This window comes from Melanaphis sacchari, unplaced genomic scaffold (genome assembly GCF_002803265.2).
Source record: "Melanaphis sacchari strain LSU unplaced genomic scaffold, SCAv2.0 Contig107_pilon_pilon, whole genome shotgun sequence".
NCBI classification, from domain to species: domain Eukaryota; kingdom Metazoa; phylum Arthropoda; class Insecta; order Hemiptera; family Aphididae; genus Melanaphis; species Melanaphis sacchari.
Window position 1 is genome coordinate 304,904 of NW_020270407.1, and position 25,849 is coordinate 330,752.

At 24.5% G+C, this 25,849-nt stretch overlaps 1 protein-coding gene across 1 annotated transcript in view; it reads left to right on the plus strand.

Moving 5' to 3' along the window:
• The window catches only part of LOC112603395 (voltage-dependent T-type calcium channel subunit alpha-1G), a 237,092-nt gene that overhangs the window by 136,735 nt on the left and 74,508 nt on the right, over nucleotides 1-25,849 (plus strand). The window contains exons 8-9 of the mRNA XM_025351931.1: nucleotides 2,069-2,161; nucleotides 14,363-14,541. Coding sequence (XP_025207716.1) covers nucleotides 2,069-2,161; nucleotides 14,363-14,541 — 272 coding nt within the window. The remainder of the gene's footprint in view (nucleotides 1-2,068; nucleotides 2,162-14,362; nucleotides 14,542-25,849) is intronic.

Consider the following 25,849-nt stretch of genomic DNA (forward strand, 5'->3'; position numbering starts at 1 on the left):
GTCTTTTTTTATTGTTATGCAGTATACATTTGTAGGATGACACTCGTCTTAAATGCGTTTTACACAAACACATATCATACGCACGTTGATGAAAACGCGCCTACGATTCATATCAAAACGCGACTCTTTTGTGTTCACATTAAATTTATGAATACCATACCAAAACGTGAACCAAAGTTGCTATGTGGAAATATTGTCGTCTGCAGTTTTGCTTCTGTATAGACAATACGTATTATTTAATAGCCAATATGAATAACCAAAAATAAAAGCAACTAGCGATCTACACCAGCTTTTTATCGAGTATTATTATGAAAAGAAAAAAAAACAAATGACTTTAAAAAAAAATTATACTAATAACGACTTTATAGATTAATATTTAATCAATAAATATGTGTAGAATTATTTTATTTATAAAACTAATTGGAAATATGGAAATTGAAAGGTATTATTAACTCTATAGTAAATTAATAATATAAAAACCAATGTTTCTCAAAATAACAATATAATATTTAGGTATAGGAAATTACGGGAAATTATTTTAGTTAAACTATCTGTTAATAAAAATAACATTAAATGATAATTATTCAAGCAATAATATTCATATTATAATTTAATGATAAATTGTATTAACTTATATTTTTGGCTGCATGTTACTTGCGTCTCAAAAAAATATATATTTTTCAGGTAGTAAATGTGACTGGTAAATTGCGTCAGTTTGCGTAAATTATTTTTGATAGTTTTCAAGATTAATTAGGCAATTTTATTTATTTTACATAATCACTATTATTTTAATGCTATATAATATTAATGTTTTTAAATATAGAAATTTTAAATTAATCATGGATTTAACATTCTTATTATTATTTATACGTATTATATTATGTAAATAATTTTACAAGTATGAAAATAATGCAATTCGAATTTAGCTTATCCTATACTAGGTCAATTCGATCAATAAAAAATTGACAATACTATAACTTCTGACTAAATTATATAAATATATCAATGTTTTAAAAGAATTAAAAATAATTATTCTTCCTACTAAATGTTCACTATTCTTTTATCAATACCTCTAGATATTTTTCTTTATGATATAACTATAAAAATAATATATATATTGTAATAAATTAAAAATAATAAGGGGTAGAGTATATTTTATCATTAGATATTTCATTGAATTTTGAATAAGAATTTATTAACTCAATTTATTAATATCAATATGGCTAATGTTATTTTAAATAAGTTTTGTTACAAGTTTATCTATTTTCCTTTTTATTTATTAATATATATATTTAAAATTGTACAGAATTTAACAAATTAATAAATTTATAGTTTGTTTTCATTATTAAGTCTATACTTAGTCTATAGTCGTATTTCAAAATAGTATATAATTTCGTATTTTACTTGTATGTTATGTAATTTATAATAGCTCATATTGCACTGATATTCGTGAATTATTAGTAAATACTAATACACTGATGTATCTATTTCAGTAGAGTTTATATAATTATATTGTGGTATAATAAACTTAAATGTTTCAAAACTAAAATAGAAAAACAAATATAAATATATTTCAGAAATAAGAAATATTTATTGAAAACTTTTGTGTATGTATATAGACATACAGAAGTTGTAATCTTTGTTTCTATACATTATATACTTAGATAAAACACGAAAGAATAGATTACTTTATATATAACATGATATACCCATATATATATAAACTATATTGGAGCCAAAAAGTGTCTAATACACCGCAATAAAGGGTGATGGAAAGACATCAATGATTTGAAGTTTTCTGGCTGATTTATCGGATGAGATTGGACATCCCTATTGCAAACTGTTTGGCCACGTTCCCAATAGTAGTGATTAATGTTGACTAGGAGTCTTGAAGTAAGCTGGAAGAAAAGCGTTCACTAGCAGACAGTGCATTGCATTTAAACATAGTACTCATGAACAACTTATACAATGTTAAACTGCGTGGTTTCTCAAAATCAAACCATTTTTATCCTACGAAAATTGAACCTATAAAAGCGTTAAAATATATTTATTTATTTTTCGATTCCAGGTCATCAGCTTGGAAGGATGGGTAGATATAATGTATTACGTCCAAGATGCTCATTCATTCTGGGACTGGATATATTTCGTGCTGCTCATTGTGGTAAGTTTTGTACAAGATGAAAATTAGTATTTCTGTAGAAGATTTAAATCTTTTAGAAAAAAAGTATAATAATTTAATACGAATATAATACATGTTAAACATAATATTAGATAAATTATATTATTGTATGCACAATTGTAATAGCAAAACTATCCCCAAAGATGTAACTTTGTTTATTTATTTACTAGTAATTGTATATTTATCATTAATGTACTTTGATAGAATATACCTTGACTAATGTTAGATAAATGACTCATTAGAGTAATAATAATTATTAACCAAAGAAAATTAGAATACTTGTATAAACAAAATTGGTAGTATACAACATTCCAATTATCATATATGTGATGCCACTTCATTAAGATTACATTTTTATTATACAGTGATAAAATAAGTTAAACATTTTGTTTTTATATTTAATATGAAAGATAAAAAGTTTAATTTAAATTATCAAATAATGATTTGAAAAATAAAATATGTAATATTTAAGTAATAAACAATATCATGCTTGAAGCATTATAGTCTGTTTTAAAAAAATAAGTATAATATATTTCCTAAAATATTTTATGCTACAAAATTGAATTATACTCTTAATGAAAATTGTATTATTATATTATGAATAATTTAAATGCAAGTTCAAGTAAGTGTACATCTTTTCTTACAGTTTTTGTTTTCTTGAATTATAAAATACTTTTTTACAATACGAAAATAAAATGCTATTGTCGATTTGAAATGGCTAACTCGATTGGTTTAATTATTTCTTTTGTTAAAAAAAAAAAAAAATAAAAGATATATTTACATTTACTTCAGTAAGATTACGAAAAAAGATACTACAACAGTAAATTATGAAAAAGTACATTAAAACTCTGCTGTGGAAAAAACTACTATAAACTACAGAATATTCAGTAAATAGGTATGAAAATAGAAATAAGAAATTATTTTTAAAAACTGTTTGTGTATATTTTTATTAAATTATTATATTGTTATGCTATTTAAATATTTGTGTATAATTTTATAAAAGTATGAATAAGAAAAATTATGATCTATTGAAATAATGTAATGCAGTACCCACAAATTTATAATCAGCTGTTTTAAAGTTTTTATATACATTTATTTTTTAACTCTAAATACTAACATGATAAGGTTAGATAAAATAATATAAAATGAATCAAGAGTAGAATGCAACACTACACTTTTATAACTGAAATAAAATTAACTAATTTAAATGATCAATTAACAAATATAACATAAAGTATTTGTGTATGCTTTTAGCAGGAATCGATGAAAATTGTGTGTGCTTAATTATGAAATATAACTTACAGATAGTGTGAAAGTAAATATGGTTTATTTTAACTACTTTGAGTTGATTTTAAAGTTGGGTTGTGAATTAAAAATGAAAATTATGCAATTTTCATATTAAATTTAAAGTATGGTTTATAATAAATGATTTAGGTATATTACGGGAACATTTTATAAATTATTTTAACGATTTGATAAAAAAAAAAATACGTTCTTTACAATATGACAATAAATTCATAACATATTAATTATTCAACTTCGCTGGTTATTACACTATAGGTAGAATGTCTATAACTTGATTAAGCAATATTCAATACTATATGTATAATATCAGCTATGTATCTATTTGTGTCTTGTATAATTTATAATACCAGGAAAAAATAAGGTAATAATATTGATCAATAAAAATAACGATATATTTAGTCAGATATTAATGACAATAATATTAACATTCATCAGTTATTATCATTATTTATTTACAATAAAGATTTTTAAAAGATAAATTTATCTTATTTTCTTGTTCATTCATAATTCATTTATCTCGAGATTAATAATAATTTGTCACTGATTAAGTACGTCAGATAATGGTATTAATAATTATAAAGTGTATCCAATATATTTTCTTATTTATATATATATATAAACATATTTGTTAGAACAGTTGGTCAATTATTATTGTTATCCCATACTTTATTAAACAATAATAATTTAACCTTGGTAGACGCTATTAACAGATAGGACATCTGTGTGGCGAGATAAACTTTTAATATCGAATAAAGACCGCTGTGCGGCCATCGGTAGTACAGAACTGTACTTTCGTGTCATCCATCTTCCGACGCCCTTGTGTTACGCGTTATCCTATTCACATGTACTCTCATATTTTACGGTCTGGCCATAATTGTAAGGGGAAATGTTTACCACCGCAGTGTGCCGTTAACCACTACAGAATTCGGGTATCAAGTGTATGCGTGCTAAATTTATGTTATAGATTCAAACCGAGTCTAATAAGGACGAGATTATTCAAAGTGTTCTGCACATATAATATAATTTTATGCGTTTGTTGATTTTTATACACAAACTGTTTGGAAATTTCGATGCGTCTTATAAATCATCAAGTTTATTGTTCTATGATCATCGCGTAAGGGATATACGAATTTAATCACATAAATGAGACAATAAACTGTCCCGAGCCATTTTCCTTCCTCCGCGCAACGTTCTCCCTTTTAAGTGAAGTAATTACCCGTCGAATTAAAAGCTTTTTTTTTTTTTTAAGTAGCTCCCAGATTTTTAATTTCACTGTAGAATTATTATGTATTTTTTTTTTTTTTTTTTTTTTTAATGTGACGACGAAGACCGTATATAAAAAACAATAGCCTAATGTATTCGTAATGGTACGAGTACGGTGCTTAAAATGTGTTCATGTCCTCTTGTGCTTATGGCGGCCCACATTTTGAATATACCAACAACCACAAAAACGTTAAGGAAAAAAATCCCTACACAACGTCCAACCTAGACAAATTAAAAAAAAAATGTTTTTATCGATATATGTTTGATGTAATTAGAAGGTTGAAATGTAAATTATATATTTTTCTGCTAAATGATATTAAATATGGTGTTCAATATTTCAAAACATTGTGTCTTAAATATTATTTGAAATTGTGAATATATTTAGTATTAAAACTCAGTTCTTATATTATTATACTGATATTTTTTTTTCTCAGATTGAAAATTTAGTCATGAAATTAAAATTTAACCAAATTATAAATAATTAATGTTTTTACATGGGTATATATTTTTTATAAAATTAAAATTAATTACTCAATCTGCAACAGTTATTTAGTTTCACATCATGCTCATCATTAGTCCTCGGAAGAATATATTACTCGTCATATTAAAAAAAAAAAAATAGTTATGTATAGAAATAACGGTACGTTATACATGACTTTTTTGAGGAAATTAATTTATTTTATAACGATTTGCATGCGATTATATTTATATCACATTTACTTACTGTACTTAAGTGGTATGGAATGTTGATTTAATTTAAAAATATGCAATTAAAAAAAAAAATATACCTATCGAAATAGTTTACCTATATAATAAGTATGCAAATTTATTTTTATAATTTACCAGCAAACAAGTGGTAATTTCAAAACAATAAAAATATTAACTAAGAGATTTTAAAGAGAAATAAAAAAATAAATAAATAAAATAAAGTCTACTTGAAATAAATTGTGTTCACAGAAAAGCCACTAATAATTTTAACATACTGAAACAAATTATACACCGAATTTACACGGAATATTTCCTTTATATTTCATTTTATATCAAAGTATCCGAAGTAAAACTATTCTGTCAGTTTCAAATTATTTTGCCTTTAAAGTGTAGATTTATTTATTCTACAAAGTGAAATAAAAAAGCAACAGGCTAAACACAATTTTCTGGTTTTGTACTTTTTTGTGTACACGTTAAACCCAGAATTGTCCACCAAATTTTCAAAAACAAATACAACTAAATATTTCCTCTGTGAAAATAAAATGTACTTATTTACTAAAAATAATTCATAAAATAAACATATCTTTAAATATTAAATTATGTCCTATGAAATATGATTTTTAGTTTTTTAATATATTTTTTACGATACGGGTGTAATAATAATTATATTATACTCCGATAAAATCAAAATTTAACATATAACATTTTTATTTAGTGAAATTTAGAGGTTTCAAAAAACCGTGATAAAATATAAAATAATATGTTGTGTAACTTCTAGAGCAATATTAAACACACGAATAATTAAATATATAAAATTTATGATACATATTTGTAAATTGTTTGTTTATATTAAACATTTGTTCATTCAAAATGTGTTAAAATATCATAAAATATTTAATGAATTGTATTCTAACAGAATATATTTTAATTTCGGAAAATTATCGATGTATATAAATGTTATTTTTTCAACAACAAAAAAGATCGTTGCTTACTAAGAAAATAAAACATTAATACAAAATAAATAACTGTTCAATACGTCTACTTATTGCGCATAAGATTAATTTAAAAAAATATATAATACTATATAATAGTAATTTGTACTACGATTAGATAAAATGTAAAATAAAAACATATATACATAGCATATCTTATAATAATTTGATAACTGTAAGAATCTTAATCGCGTTAATAAATCGATACACAATTAATACTGAACAATTGAGTAATAAACAATATGTACAATATAAGTCATAATATTTTCGAAGAGGAATATATTATTCAAATAAATAAATTATGCATTACCTATATAGTAATTTAATTAAGATTATTAATGTTAAAAGCATAACAACTTAATGTATATTTATTTCTTTAGGTTATCTTCACGACATTTGATAAAATAAATAAATAATATAATATCTTATGATTGTACAAAAAAATATTCAATTATAATGTGTTTCTGTTTAATCGTTTTTATCATATTAATTTATTTAATATAAACTTTCTACGTCGTATTATCTTTACCATTTGATTATTTATATTACCTACATGTAAATTTAATAAAATTTTAATTATATTATAGATAGGTTTTTAAGTCAAATTCAATATTATTTCTGTAATCCTAATGAATTTATTGATTTAAAATTATAATTTTGCGTTACACAAAAAAAAAAAAAAAACACATGTATGCTTCAATGTTTTTCTGTACAGTTAATAATAGCTAGTAGCTATTATGCTTTCTACCGATATTTTTTATCGTGCAGATTAAAAGATTCTTATACGAAAAATATGATAATTTAAAATATCTATGTTTTACATAATATTATACTGCGAGTACCTGTTAAAAAAAAATAAAAATGTAGGTAGTAAAAACTATATGTTAAAGTGCGAGCACTCCTCTATATGGATAAAATATACAAATTTATTCAGAGTAAATAATTATTTGATGTTAGCTGTACGATAAGTAGATTTAAAACATACACTGAATTGTTTTTAGGAGAAAAATAACTATTTAAATTTTGAAGTATTGCACATGTGTCTCGTATATATAAATAAATAATATTGAATATGTATTAGGTATAATTAAATTGGAATTTATTATGAATATTATTAAGAAACACATTAGTTTATAATTATCTTTTATTGCAATAATCGTATGTGTATATAAATATTTTATTTTAGACTACAGTAAATTATCGTTTAATGTCGACTCATTTGGCGTTGTTTCGCTATTGTGTCGTTGAAGTTAAGATCCCTGTGTTTCGTTAACACTGTAATGGTTTATTATTACGTCGTTTTTTATACATGTATTTATAAAATGTATGTTTCATGTGTTTATATGTATTTTTTATAAATCTATACAGTAAGTAATTTGATTTCATCGACATTTTTCAAATAATACTGTTTATGGTTTTGATTGATATACGTAGGTATTAATTTTATTACTTTTAGGTAATATTATGTACCTACTCCGTTATCGTTTTTCGTTTTTCAAGGAATACATTGTAAATACGTACATAAATCTAACTATAAATATTCGTTAATTTTTAGCATATTATTAAATTAAATATAATTTAATATAAACGATTTAATTGTGCATTGATAATAAATACGTACGTTGTTATTAATTGGAAAGGACCCGTAATAATAAAGTGTATGTTAAGTGTTTTAATCAACGGTTTTTTTTTTCGGTTAACATCATGTTTTCTAAAAATCTATCCTCAACGTTATACGAGGACTTTCTAAATTTAATATATACATAAAATATATACAATTAAAAATAATTTACACTTAAATCAGGTTTCTTAGGGTAATACATAATGATGAAATGTATGATTTCTTTTTTTTTTATTTTTAAAGACTATCAACATAGTGTCAAACAATAAAAATAATTAATTTGTGAGCATCAAATAATTTGTTTATGAAAGATCAATTTTATAGTTTGTTTCCCTCCGAGTAATATTTCTTGTTGTTACGTGTATCACGAGCAGCAATATAAGCTTCAAAAAATTTACTTGTACATCAAAATACCTATATTCAACAATTTTTTAAAAAAAATATGTATATTCAAAAATTTTATAGCTTTTACTTTCTCTTAGAAAAATTAAAAATTGTATTTTTTTATAATTAATTTCTACCGCGATCTTTACTTATTGCATATACTTAAATAGTTGACTAACGAAACGTGTAACGACATGAATTTCTATAATAATGTGTTATAATCAAATGCTTTATTCACAGGTGAATTTGATAATATTTGATTAAGAAAAAATTAAAAGCAAGTTGACATTCTCAAACGTTCTCAGTCAATGTTCGAGTCTATACTTTATCGTATTATTGCTTAACTAATCCTCGCAATTGAATTCGTGAATTTTATATCATGAAATGCGCACAGAAACTTGTATAAGATCAGAAAACATCAATTTACTAAGTGTTGAATAAATATAGCTATTTGTATTCTTCACGATTCTCGTAATTGTGTATAGTTGTTTTCAAAAACATAACGACTATATTATGTTTAAACGCTGATCACCCATCCGAAATTTGAGCACGTTCTACACACTCCGAAGATTGCAATTAGTATGGTAAAATCCAATTAAACACGCACTAAAATCGTATAATTATGTGAGTATGTGACACGCCAATGCTCTTTGCCGTTCTTCGATATAAGCTTAAACACATTGTCATTGCAGTCTTATGGACTTGTGCCATATCAGTGAACCATTATTCATCACTACATTATACATTAATGCGACAAACAAACGTGCAGGCAATTCTTACTGACAGTAACTAATTTAGCAAAAACTTCACAACACTTTCGAATGTACTAGCTGACCCAATGTATATCAGTAAAGATTTTGTTATTTAGTAAATGTAATTTCAACATTTTACAACTATTGTGAATTCGTTTATGTATACGCGGTATCGGTTATCGGAATAATATTTTTTTTCTGAAAATCATAATGTATACACGTAACAAATATAGTGAAACAACAATAAAATTCGTTATGTTTATATAAGTAGTTTGGTTATGTAGTATGAAATGGAAGTAAAAATCTCTTTAGAAATTAAGTATTTTATTAGTGCACAACTCAGCCCTTCCAAACTTAAAATAGGCTTATAAATAATAAGCTACCTATTTAGGCGATTTAAGTAATTACATGTACATTAAATACATTTAAATCTCAATTTTACTGTATTAAATCAAAAAAACTTTATTTTAAAACCATATTTTTGAATGTTGTTTTATAAATTAGATTATTTACCTACTTATAATAGACTATTTAATTAACAAAATACAATAATCTAATTATTGGCTAAAAGAATATATAATTTCAATTTTAAATTAATATGTATGTTTAATAATTAGTTAGTCATCAAAAATAAATTTGTTAATATTTATAATAATAAATACTCTTAACTAATATTTATTATATTTTTAGAACATCATACTGAATAGTGCTCATAGAATCTTGATTTGATATACATTGTCACTAATCATATCTAAAATTCAATCATCTGAATCAAATAAAAAATAATGCACATTTACTTTATGATTAAAATGTTTGTCTCGACAAACTCAATAACTAATGCCTGTTACTAACAAAAAAAAAAAAATTACATACGAATTCAAATACGTTTTTCTTTTTACATGTAAATTGAGCGTTTAACAAATTGGCCTCGACCAAACCGTCATTTGTATTTATTTTTTATACAAGCTATTTTATTATGAAAAGTAATAATATGTATATCTAAAAAAGTACAATAAACAACATTGTTTAAAATATTAAATTACGGCATATAATTTTGTATACTACTACATAAAACATTATACGAAGTATGTTGTAAAATAAAATGCTATATTCAACCAATTTTTATTCCCCCTCTCAACTTAAAAAAAAACAAAAAAAAAACAAAACCAATTTAAAGATAATTAAACACAAATTATGAAATTAATTAAAATTAAAATCATTGTGATAAAATATAGTAAACCGATATCGATTTGTATAATAATAATAATAAAACTAGTATAAGTGGAATAATTGTATCAACTTTATTAGACTACAATAATAAATATTGAGTTTAAGGCTTTAGGCTGTATATTTTCTAAGGGTTCAAAAACTTTGGATAATTTAAAATCATTTAGATAGGAAACTAAACAGTATACATTGATTAACAACTCATACTTTACTTAACATAACTTCAATATCTAAAGTTGGACACAACATCCGCTAAGATTATATAAATTAACTTATTATAAAATATATTTATTTTAAGAATACATTTTATTACATTAATAGAATATTACTATCTTGTTAACTATCCAATTAAATATTGCATTACTCTATTGTTGTGTTTTTAATTTTATGTTACAGTATCAATTATTTATTTCAACCAAGGAATAGAAAATTTTATAAATAATTTTGTTTATAACCTACATTGTTTTAAAATATTACGAATAATTTACGATTAAAAATCATTTATAATTAATTAATTAAAAATATTATAAAATAAGAAAAGATCAATAACATCAAATCCAAATGCGAATGATTCGCAAAATTATAATTTTTATTTACTTTTATCTCACTTTTAAAAATACAATTTAGAGTACCTAAAAAATATTTTTATTTCATTTTATTTGAATTAATTCGAAAAATCTTTATTTTAATTATATATTAACTGTAGCATATTCTTATTAAGTTTTTAACAATATTTATAGTAAAATAAATATTTTTTTAAAACTTTAAGTTAAAAAATATTATTGAGATAAATTTAAAAATACATAGTTATTATTATATTCTCTCAATACCTATCAAATACAATTATTTAAAAATGAATCATGTTTGAGAACTTTAATTATTATATAATTATTATTTTATTATTTATGTTTCCCAACTGTCTACGATTCCGCGGGTTTTTTATTAATAAAAAAAGAGTAATTTTTATTTGAAAAATGTATTCAACAAAATATTTACTCCAAATACCATAAGTCATAATATTTTATCTTTTGTCATATCCATAGTTTTTACTTACTCGATTTAATTCTAATACAATCCAAGTATAAATGTATAAAATACTTAAATAATATTGTAGAAAAAACTAATAACATTTTGTCAATAACATTTTTTTTTTTTTTTAAATTAATTTCATATAGTTAACCTATTATTTTGTATAACTGCGTTTACGCTGTACTAGTATTTTTTCAGATTTGTATTATAAAGTCATGAGAAAAATATTTAAGTACCTAATTAATAACCATACGAAAATAAAAAACTGCTGAGTACTTTTAATGTTATGATTATGCATTACTTCTGAATTCTATGTTTTGAGCTTTAATAATGACAAAATAATATTAAAATATAAAGTAATATTATATAATTTTATGTTTCTTAAAATAATCTAAAATCAAAATACAATACATATCTATAATATTACTGAACTAAAACTATAAATTATACGTAAATCTATATTTTATTAAAATCCGTCCATCGTAAATACTGAAAGTTATGGTATTGAATTTCATATTGTAAAATATTATAGATAATAAAGACGTATACAGATCGAGCCTTGATTAAAAAAAAAAGTTTAAGGTGGCTGAGTATTAAATTTCGATGCAAAAAAAAATTACTCTACTCCATTGGAAAAATGTCAATCGTAAAATCATGTTTCAACGTTGTTAAATTATTTGAACAAATTAATATTTTTAAAAAAAAATATATATATATATATATATACCTATAAATATATTTATTTATAAATAATTCTTTTAAAGGTGCTGAAAAGTTTTATTACTAAACATATTAATAATTGTACATACCAATTACCAGATATATCATATGGATCATGTATAGATATAAAAGCTCACACATAAAGAATTATAGCTGAGCATAAATCGGATAAGTATTAATAATACCTAACACATACATAATTAATAGTGTATTCATATAAATAATTATTAGTGTTGTGGCTAAATCGCTCACACGAGCAAGTAGAAAATGAGTTGTAACATCTATGAATTTTTCGTTAACTATCAACAAGGCCGTATTTTATTATTTCGTTAAGATATTAATTATAAATTTAAGCTGATTAAATTTGGATGAAATGGTATCGGTTGCTAAACAAATATTTTAAAACGAAAAAGTTTCACGTTTCTCAAGTGTATTGTTTTGACATATTTTTATGGAAATTCACATAACTGGGTTTTTATACGTCCTAGTTGAATTGCACCCTTTTCAATTTAAAATAACCCGTGAAAAAATGTTATAGTTTCAAGAATGTGACAAAATATGTCAATATATATTTTTATAGAGTATAACAAATTGGTATTATTTTTAAACTGAAAGTATTCTTCCGATTTCACTATATAAAGATATAAAAAAATTAAAACTAACTAATTTTATATTATATGCGATTTTTGACATAAATTATTTGCATTAAACCATAGGGAATTTTCATCTGGTTTAATATCCACAAAAACCTAACAAAATAAAATAAATAAATAAATATATTTTATTCACGGATAACTATGGTTGAATAATTTATGGATAAAAATATTGATTCAAACTGCAACATTTAGTTCCTGAGTGCATATATCCCCGTGTAGTTAAATACTTTATTGAAATACTCATTACTCAGAATCGATAAGTTAGGGAAGTTTAATTACTTGACAGAATTAATAAATAGTATTGAATTTTTAAAATTATAAATAAAATCTCGAAATTTTTAAACAACCTTTGAATCATCATTAAACAAACGTTTGAATAGCGCTTGAAATAGAAATATTTGAACAAATTAATTGATACTTGTAAAACACAATTAATGTATTGGTAAACAGATAGTAAATAATATATCACGTTTCACACTACGTGCATTGTAAACTATTGGGGCAAGTAGGCAACAAGATACTGACTGAAATCAACCTTTTTGTACTTTCTCTAGAAATATTCAGCAAATAAAGTCGACAACTACAAGACTTTATAATAATATTTTAGGAAATTGTCTTTCTTAAAAATACTTAAAATTCAACATTCAATTTTTTTGTTTCAAATTTATTATTTTTATGAGCATCTCAATAATGTATTATATGTATATACATTTAATATAAGAATTTATAATTATTAAAATCGAATAAATGTAATGATTTGCGACTTATAAATTTATTATAATAAGTTAAACGAATATAACCAATATGACCAATAAAGATAAAAAACCACAATACATCTATTAAAACAGAAAAATATTTTTTTTCACTTAATGATATCATATAATATTGTATCAACATTAATTACATTTTGTTGTTCAATTTGTCTATTTTAATAATTTATTATTTTCGTAGAATTTTGAAGGTATGTTAATAAAACATTTACTTTTTCTAAAAAATACTCCATCCTGGTTGTTATACAAATGTAAAACTTATATGGAAATAGCTTATATTATATTCTCGAAGTCTATTTTATAAGAACTAAAAGTGTATGACATATAATTTGCTAAAAACTTGTTGAAAAAGAATAATAAATTATTCGTTGCGTTATTTACAATAACTTGAAACATTATACTCATAGTTCGTAGTGCTAATAGATAAGTGGAAATAAGTAAACTTATATAATATTTATAACGACCCCAAAAGCTTCAACAGCTTTAATAATGTAAACTGTCGTCGTGTTTTTACAATCGTTGTATTACAACAAAACGACCACCTGCAAAATATATTACTCTGGAAACCTTAAAGATTCATATGAATATATATTATATACTTACTGATTATACTATATACATATAAAAATATATTATATACGTTTAAAATAAAATATTTGCACCGAAATATTTATTTCTTTAAAATATAATGTTATAAGTGACATTACGTAAAAAAAGATTTATTTATACGTGATTAATATTTTTTTTTTTTTTTAGATCGGATCATTTTTCATGATAAACTTATGTTTAGTGGTCATAGCCACACAATTTTCCGAGACAAAAAAACGGGAAATGGAAAGAATGAAAATGGAACGAGCTCGTTTCCACTCGACCAGCACACTGACCTCGTCGACAAACAACTCCGAGCCATCGTCCTGTTACGCCCAAATGGTGAAGTAAGTATTTCTTTTTAACTTTTTTCTTTTCTTTACTTTATATATTCTATTCGAAAACATTCACTAAGCTTTTAAGAAAAGGTACATACAACAGGTATTAAATTGTGATCGAATTACAACGTTTTTATTGTTGCATTGTAGTTTAATGCGATTTAATGAAAATGTAATTCTATTCCGCGTCGTTTAAAAATACATTGAACAATAAATTACTGTTATTACCTTTACAGAAAACTACAAAAAATGTGTTTCAAAACGTTTTTATTAATTATTATATAAATGAATAAATTCAGGGGCAGACTGGGTTGTATGTACTCTACAACAATAAAATTCTCACTCATTTTATACCATCCTTTTTATCTATTGATGTTACTAAGACGTATCAATTATTTTTTATGAATACGTAATTTTTCGAGCAGTATATTCGATTTACGTAATATAGTATATTTGTTTATTTTGTAGGACCTCCGAAACTATGTAAAATGTTATCTATCGAGATAATAACAAAGATTAAACTATGAACCCAAAATACAAAGTTTTTATTACAAGCAATAAAAATTAAATATATATATAGATAATACTATTTTTACGAACATAGTAAATGTTTAATTAAAATTATTAACCTTTTCATAAGAAATGAATATTTATAAAACAGTTGATACTATAGTATATACCAAAGGTGGCCAGCAAAAAGAGACTTGCGGCTCGCCCAATATATTAATAATTATAGAATAGCCAAAATGAAAAAAAATTCACATTACTGTATGTATATGATTATTGTAAAAAAGATAATTAGACATTAATTGTAATAAAATGTATAAAATGCGAAACATTATATCTATATAATATTAATTAATAATTAGAAATAAAAAAATATATACATATTTAAATATTACATCATAAACACTATTTTTTGTTGTTGTAAATTTTTTCTATAAATTGAAATTTAATAAAATATTATACTTCTTTTATTCATATTAAAAATATTTATTTTTTTTTGTAATTATGTTTGAATTTTACGATAAGATGGTAGCTATATTATGATACCATGACATGAGCCGTAATTTGGCCACCCTCGGTTTATGTATACTATATACTAATATTATTATATAAGTATTTTTACACAAACAATCAATTGTGACCATTAGGTAAGCATATTATAGTTATAAATTATTTTCATTAAATCTCAAGTCTAAACTGTTGAGTCAATTTATTGAAAACTATCTATATCACATTAATTTTATTATTTATTACTGAATAATTAATACGCAAACGATGAATGCATATTTAATTAGATAATGAATCATACGTACATATTATTAAAACTGTATGGTTAAGCCATGGCCTTATTATATTCCTTGTTTGTATTTAATAATAAATTTAAGTATACAGATTGTGAAACGCGGTCATTTAGCATATCATTTTTACATGTATTTAAATTTTATTTCAAATCTACGCGTTATAAAATATTTTTATAACTTTTCTCGGATAAATTAAAAACATGAATGATAAATATAAACTTGATTAATTTATAACACGCATACCTACCTACTACACATATAATTAATTCTATTATAAATAGTATTGTGGTCAAATTTAGGCAACTTATCGTATTACTCATTCTTTTTGACTCAGTATTGATGATTTTTAAGTTAAAAATTATAATTATTTAAAATAAACGAGCTAGTTATATAAATCACCAGATGATCAATAACCTAGATAACAATACAGAGATACAGAAAATTAGCTGTACATCTGGCCAGTCCGCTTCGTTGATTAAACAAAGCTCAGTTGCTCATGAGTCATGACTAACCTAACCGCCAACGTGTGTTTTAATACGGTATACCCATTGTCAACCAATAACCAACAGAATGTTACATATTTTTCGATCGTCAATTCTCGGTAAATGATCATTTCAAGTTACAATATATCCCGATGAAAATTATAGTTTGCATGAGTACTTTGAATTAAATTGCATATTATACCAGCCAGTCTCTAGGAATGATATTCATTCTGCGATTGAAAAATAACAATTGACGTCATTAATAACAATAAGTTATAGCGACTAGGTAGTGTATACTGATAAATTAAGAAAGAAAACTGATACATTACCTAAATTTAATGTTTGTTGTTATTATAAAAGTAAAAAAAAAAATTTTCACACTTAAAAATATAAATAATTTTTATTGGTTAAAGATTAGGATATTATTTTTCTTTTTCAGATAAATAATATAATAATACATAATAAATTCTCAAAATCTTACTATTAGAGATAAACGACATTGCAAATCAAAAATTGTTTATTTGCACAATCGTTCGTGCCACGAAAATATATTTTGATGAAAAAAAAACAGGCTATATAAACTATTATTATATTAATTAAGAGAAATAATAGATCAATTTTTTATGATAAAATAAAATGATATAATTGATTAGTAGTATTATTAAGTTGCAATTTTACTAACTTTAACTAATATTATTATATTATTATCGGTTAATACGTTTTTAAAATACATTTTTAAACGGGTCAAATATATATTATCAAATAGTAGTTGTTTTGTTTTTTGTTATTATACTTTGTCCAATAAAGTAATGGTACTTAAAGTTTAAATGATGGCAAAAACTCTGTACGCATATGGGGTATTTAACTAGTAAGTTAAAGCAATATGCCAAAGCCAGCATCTTGTCTCGTTTAAAGTTTTAATAAAGTTTCCGTTGTGAACGGCTTTAAGTTTTCGACACACCGGAGAGAAAACATTGCTTGAAAATACCTCGCCGAACCCCTATGGCCGTTCGTTCATCTTGCATCAGCCACCACACTCTTATAGTCATTTACCCTTTTTTCATGATCTATCTCACTACAGGTCCGTAGGCGGGGAGGATGGGAAATTGAAATCCTGCTGCGCGTGACAGTGCATCTTAAGTGAATTCAGTCGTGTTGGCCAACTTTTTTTGTTTTCACAGCTATTTTTTCTTATTATTATTATTATTTTTTTTTTTTTTTGTTTTAAATCTCCTTACAATTTTCAATGTAAATATTGTCACCCTTCTGACATAGCCCTAGGGAATTATTCAATTGAACCAAAGAAATTTTCGAAATCTATGAGGTACTATTTCCCACGTACTACAGAAATAATCCGCAAATACCAAAATGTCAATACTTTTAAAATAGTATAATATTAATTTTTATTAAATATTTTTTCATTTTAATACTTCTCAAATCAATAAATATTTGTTAAATTTTACCACTTAACTTCTATAAAGTGTATTATTTAGAAATATTTTTATAATGTTAATATTTAATTCTTAATCGTAAAATATCAATCTACATATTAACAATAATGAAAAGAGGAAAATTAAATGATGCTCTGTTGTACATTAAACAATCGATACTTCGTTATTGAGGAGTAAGTCACTGTTGTGTGTTAAATTCGAATTCAATGATGAAAAATTGTATGCAAAAGATGATTTTGAACAGAGGTAGTCTAATGTCATGTATATTATTATATGTCTAATGTTTACATTGCTATTAAATTAATCAAATTAATTTATCTTACTATTAGTAATACGATAGGTTGAATTAATCTTAGTCAAAAATATTCTATTACAAAATGTAATTGGATCTAAAAAATATAATAATGATAGTATACATCAAAAGTTTCAATTGCCTATGAATAATATTTTTAAATTAAAATAAAATAACTAAAACCGTTATGATTTCAATCTAATAATGTCCAAATTTTAACTTAAAATATCTAAAAAAAATAAACTGTATTTATATATGTTCAACCTTTTTTTGGTTACAGTATGATATATAAAAAACTTATTATAAATCTTATATTTAATTGTCAATCCTTAGCTATGAAAATTGAAAATCTTACACAATTTTAACTACAAAATGATTTGTAAATTTTTATTTTTTTTATGGATTTTCCAAAATTTGAAATTTAATGCCTATAAATAAAAATGAATCCATTGTATCTTTATTATTTTTAAATTGGTTCATTATTTATTTATTTATTTTTTTTTTTTTGTTTTCCCGGTTATTTTTAAAAATATTAGAAATTTCTTACTTTTTACTCATCATTAATTTTAATATATCAATATATAAAAATGATTTTTTTAACAGCAATCTTTCAATATTTTTTTCGCGTGTATAAATAATCTGAAGTTAATTAAATATGATATTATTGATAACGTTTATATTATAAAATATTATATTAATCAATTTTTTGAGTAACTGTACTTACGTTATAACAAATATATTAATATATTATTTATGTGCAACATTCATATATATATATATATATATAGTTAAGCAATTAAGTGATAATTTAATATCCAAGTAGAAAATGTCTATTGCTTTTCCAAGCTTAACTTTTTCACTTGTGATACTGTACGTTCAGAAATACAATATTGCGTTATTAATGTATTTTCTTATTTGACTTTTTGTGCCTATTCTAGTTTAAGATTTACCTTTTAACTTTCGCACTAATTTTAAAAAGTCATACTTAAAATGGTATTAGGTAGGTGTAATTAACCTAGGTACTTATAAACATTTCTAAACAAGATAAATAATTTTATATTTATATATATTTTATATCTACTGCGTTAATTATAAAGGTTGAAAATTTATGGTAAGTTATAATATTGTTATAAATCATAACTAAATGAAATATTACATTAAAAATAAATAATACTTAAGACATTTTTAAAAGTAAAAATGTAATAAATAATAAATAATAAGTAAATTTTATGAAGACCACGTTTTTTGAAACTACATAATGTACGCATTTATATGTTACGGAAAACAAAATAATGTGTAATAACACCATAATAAAAAATGATTTTATACATAGCAATTAAAAAAACTCTTTATTTATACATCGAATGAATTTAATTTTGTTCTTCACAATCAATGAAAAATGTTTAAAATTTAGATGATTTTACACCAATACACCAACTATTATCAAAAAGTACCTATTAAAATGTTTTACTTATATTCAACAATAAAAAAAAAAAAATGAATTACTACCACAACAATACAAAACTATTTCGTATATGATGTTGAATAAATATTAAGGTGTTATAATCATAGTAATCGTTATAGTAATCCTATATCACTTATAGAAAAAAATATACTCATTACGTATTATTATTTATTACTTGTTATCAATTTTATTACCACAACCACATTTTAACTTTATATTTCGTAAACTTAGCATATCATAATTCGTCAGAATTTTCTTTTCTGATCCTCTTTGTCTTAAAGAGTATGTATGCTTGAGTAGTTCAATGTATTTTATTGTTGTATCTGTTTTATTCTTAACAATTCAATAATTTATAGAGCATATTACATAACTTTTCTACCTACGTGCAACATACATAGTATAATATAACTTGTGATTTTCAATTTTATTATATGATATATTTAAAATAATAAAAAAAAGACACAATGTATGGATCTGTAATATATTTTGTATAAACGATGGTATTACTTCTAGTTAAAAAAAAAAAAAAAATATAAAACACAAAATACAAATGAATAGTAATAATATAGTTTTTTTTTGTTATTTGTGGAAACAATCAATTCACACCGATAGTGCGAAATACTTCAATGGAATATATTTGAATATATTATGTACAATAAAGTAATACAACAAACTGTTGCATGCAGCACAATTAACAATAAACTTTACACAATGGCAATAGGATTTTTCATTAAAATCGTTGTAATTAATTCGCATTTAAATTAAATATTAATATATTATTTTAATGGTAAAAAAGTTCGATTATAATAATCAACAACGGTCAAGTAAAATAATAAATAATATAGTTCAGTGATTATGGTACGTCTAAATATGCTGTATTTTGAACTCTCTAATAAAGTGTTCTAATACTAAATTCCTAGACCGATGGTTGTAAAATTCGTCAACTCCTCTCTCGCTGCTGTTCTTGGAGATACGAGTTTCTAGACTGGAAAAAATTCTCATTTGTCGTAAATCCTCGAGTTCTTGCGCGCAATCCGGATACAATTAGCCGTTATATTATTAGTATGATGCCGTCATTATTATTAATATCTACGAGCCTGTAAAAATATATTTATTTTTTTCAATCTGAAATCGATTTTGTCAAATAACTTTCATAAAACATATAAAATAGTAGGTACCTATATATATATATATATATCCGAGGAACTACTAGTGAATGCTGCAAAATCTGTAATTTGAGTGAAAATAATAAGTTAATTATGACTAAAGTCAAATTGGAAAGTATTCGCCAAAGTTCTGGTTTTGCGAAAACGTGCACTGTATGCCTGTACGTAAAAAAATATTGTATCTCATACAAAATAGCTGGTAATTATCGTAATTATCACGCCAGGATGCGCACCCACGAGTTGCGCTCACGTTTAAATCAAACGACGTGTTTTACCTACAGCGCATATCGCGTATAATTCCTCGACCTCTCCGAAGACACACAATATTATATGGGTAGACACAAGACAGCACACCGTCGTCGTAATGACGATAAAACTATAATTTACGCGCACAAATAGCACGACGTTCATTGCACATCATTGTGGGGTGTATACGATGTATCGTACGGTGTATGACGAAAGTGTAATCATCAAAGTCCGATTAAAATCGTTCGCGACAACAGAGACTCGCTGTCGCAACATAATACCATACATTATTATTATCACGATATCGCGGTCGTGTTGTGCGTACACAATACGTATAGGTACACACGCGTACGGTACACGTCGCGCAGCATCTGTTTCTACGATCACGCGAGTTAATTCCGTAAGTCGCTGTCTTCGTCAAACGCCGCCGATGATCTCGTCGGATAAAAGTGCTCGCGATAGCTCGTGCGCCTGGTTGGTTGATGATAGCCTCGTGGGCTTGTCGGGGATGGGGGGGTGCTCGAAGCTATCGTCGGGTGTTTACAACTACTACCACGATAATATATTATGTATATGTTTATTATCATAGTAGTCTCGGCATAGGAGGTATTTATTGCTGCAGCGTACAGGTTTATAAATGTACGCGGCTTTTTGTGTGACGGTTTTGACAAATTACGCGCCAGTCGTCGTAGCCGTCGTCGTCGTCTTCGTCGTCTTCGTCTTCGTCTTTGCCTTTGCCTCTGCCGTCGTCGAGCGTTATTCGTACGAGTAAAATATATAACATACTATATAAACGCCCCGTCATACTCTTCTACCCCTCCTCCCACTGCACACTCACGAACCAACAAAAATTCTCCATCGGGGAGTAAAATTCCGGTGCGTCATTAGCCGAGTTAATTTATTATTAATTGCCACGTCTACGCGGATATACATACTATATACGCATTAAACCGACACACACACACACACACACACACACACATATATCTTTTCTCAAGGTCTGTCGGATAAATGGTAGTGGTGATGCTGGTGATTATGGTTTCAAATGCAGTTGATGGGGGAGAGGCGTTAAGGGTGGAGAAATGGACCGGACGTTTCGAGGAGGGTAGACGACCGACCGACTGTGTGCAAATCGGACGACTGCTAATTACATCGCATGTAGGTAACTGAACACATAACTCGAATAAAGACAATGCCCATACCATTTAATATAAATTGTTACCTATCAACTGTTTTTGTATCGCTTGAAATTTTATTGTGATAAAATTATATTACACGGCGTAACCGTTGCATAATAAAATAATATGTACCTATAATGACTAGGGCAGGGGACTTGTAGCATTTTGAATATTTGTTTTTTGCAATCACAAAAATAACAAAGTAAAAAGTTTATACGTTTTGTGCTAATACAAAAAGACAAAGTTAGTTTCATAATTTCATTTTACAAAAATAGGAGGGTGTATATTTTGAGTATTTTCTTTTTAGCTTATTTTATATTTTTTGATACATATTTTAACAGTTTAATTTAATTTAATATAAATAAAAATAATAATAATAATATTATTAATAGTACAACCAATTTTTTGTATTCAAATTTGTTCTAAATTTTTATCGCAATATAATACGTATAGTAGTTGTGTTTCCGTGGACGCATGTTTTTCTGAAAAAAAAACAACGCTTAAGGAATGCTGATTAAATTAGTTTTTTTTTTCGTTTATAAATACATCATTTTTTTTTTTTTTTTAGCATAAAATATAATCTATAATATCTATACGTAGCCATACAAGTACCTCGATACATTCACATTTCACATTCAAAGTATTCAGATTTAAGTGTTGAAAACATGTTTAAACGGTCTACTATACAGTATATTATACACTCCGTTTATGATTTATTATTATTTTTAAGGTTATTTATTTTTATAAAAAACTACCTTAAGTTAAAATATCTACGCAATAAACGAAATTTTTATTTTAATTTGTATACTTAAAAAAATGCATACTATAGATGTTTAAGTATATATTTGTTTGATGAATTTTTAAAGTTCTCTGCTAAAATAATGAGGTATAATAATATACTATATCAGCGTCGTTGCGATTCGGTTGAAAACATTCTATAATCACAAGCCAATCTAACTTGTTGCTAATTTATAAACGAAGTAATTATTATATAATCTAAATCGTTTATTTCATCACATTATTATAATAACTATTATCATCATCATCATCATCATAACCATATCGTTGCATAATACCAACACGGGTAATACACATCACGATATTCTCAAAATCTTTGTTTAAAAAATAATTTTAAGTCGGATCACGTGTACTTACATGAATTCACGCCACAACATTCAGTTATATTATTACTATCATCATCATAAATAGAACAGCTTTTTATTACCTAACCTGTAGAATACAATCGTACAATATTAATTTATATTATTATTAGGTACCGATAAATCATTATCAATTTCCTGTGTCAAATAAGATAATAGGGTACTGGTTTTTGATAAATACGGTGCTCAATTAAATTTCCATTGTCATTATTGTTCATTTCGTTTAGATTAAAAATTTTATCGTTTAAAATGCCATTGTGTGTACAATGTTGTATATACTCTATACCTATACGGTTACAGTATAACAGTGCTTCATGGTGAAAACGGAAATCCGAAAATTAATTGCCATTCGTAGAATAATTAGTACAGCAAGTTAACTTTATACTTAAAATATTATTTTCGATATATTTGTTTCACTAATTTTGTTTACGTGATAAGAGCGGTTTTGTGTTAGAAAATAATCAAATAATATTAATATATTATCAATTGTCGCTTGCTATTTGCATTTAAATTCAAATAGAAACTTTCTGCATTTTTGAAGAATTTATGTAAGACGTTTTGTACAATTATTAAGTTCTATAGTTTACCATACATCGATGTATATATGTAATTTTATATTCAAAATAAATTAGATTTATGGTAGAAAAATTTACATGAATACATTTCTTTTCTGTGCGTTTTAAAATTTTGAAACGCATCAACCCTGCAGTTTGCTATATATTTAATATTTATGTTTACATTAAAATTAGTATGACTAGAGCAAACAAATGTTGATCTTATAAATAATTGTCCAATTATCAATTATTCAAAATATATACAATAATTATTTAAATCTATAATCGATCTTAAATCAGAGGGGGGAAATACCATTTGAATTATTTTGTATTTGTAAATAATAAAAAAATATATAGAATTATCAGTTCAAAATTATTCATAATATCGCTTTAATATCTACTTAAAAATAATGTATCGTTGATGGAAAAATTTAAAACTTAATTTTATTTTAGCTATATAACATTTTTTAAGTTACTTTTTATTATCTATGTCGTGCCCGATTATTTATATAAAGTACACATATTACTATTTAAAACTACCTTATACCTTTCTTTCAGATTACGAAGTTATTAATAATTAAATAATTTAATTAAACAATAATTATTATTGTTTTTGTAATCAATCACTTCGAGTCATAAAAGTAGCAATAATAATTTCTGATAATAGTACACACATTTTAAACAAGCACATTAAACAACTATGCAGCATAATTTATGATCATATTTTTGCCTTAAAAATCGACCACTTGGTAGAAATAATCAAAACGCATAGACGTAATTTAGCTTTTTACAATTTTTTGTTTTCAAAGACAAATAAAAACAACGTTTAATTATAACTAATAGTGAGCACGAGTCATCAGGGGTAAAAAATAATAAAAAACATGTTATACATGTATATATTTGAAATGCTGTTAAAACAAGAACAAATAACCGAATAATAATTCGGGTTGACACGTCGAGTTTTGTCTCATTAGCGGTTATAACTATCATTACTCGGAAAACGAGGAATGATAAAGGTCTGAATATTACACCCAGCCATCAGTTATTAACTACCCCGACATTTTCCCATTACTAATCCCAACGATTAACACCGAGGGACTAATGATTCGATAAAAACAATTGGAACACGAGTTGATGTTGGCAATACGTTTTCAAATAAGTGCTCTGCCGAGCCCTCTCGTCCTATATTAACACTGGCGATTATCCTTTATTCACGACGAAGCCACCCTTTCTGTTGTACGTTTTCGAGCCATCTCTTCAAGTCAATGTTATCATTGTTAACGCAGTTAACAAGAGTACAAAAACAAAATAATGCATTTTGGTGATAGTACGACTTTTTGTTCAAAAAAATTCGTTAACATCTTGTCAAATTATTTAGAAACTATTTTATTTTATTAAAAAATGTATCTTCTAATTTAATTAATAAATATTGTCCTATGACTTGATGAATTTTTTTTTTTTATAAAATATCACAATAGTACATATTTAATTAGTTTTATTTTGTACTCATCGTATATTCTAATATTTTATATTTTTTTAATATAAATCAAAAAGCTCTAGTTTATTTTAAAATGCATAGTAGTGTGGGACATCTAAATATAATGAAAAAATTAATATATTTAGATAAATGTACCTATTGTTAATAAATTCATTAACAAGTACAAGTAAATTAATTAAACTTGTTCGTTGCGTCACGAAAATTAAAAATGTTTACTCTACTACAACATTAATTAATCAAAATTTTATTTTTTTGAGAAAATATTGTACTTATCATAGTTATAGCTTTTAATAATGCATTAAAAATTCAATAGGTAGGGAATGGAATCAAAAAACTCGTAAACTAGTAATTAATTAAGACGTGTTTGAGTTAAAATTTAAAAACAATTAACCTTTTTTGTCAAAAAGTTCATTGTTATGACAATATAAATAAGAAAATGTAGGTATTAATAAAAATAGCATGTTGAATTATTTCGTTTAGAGTTTAACCTAGTGTTTTCTTGATTAAAAAACTTTCTA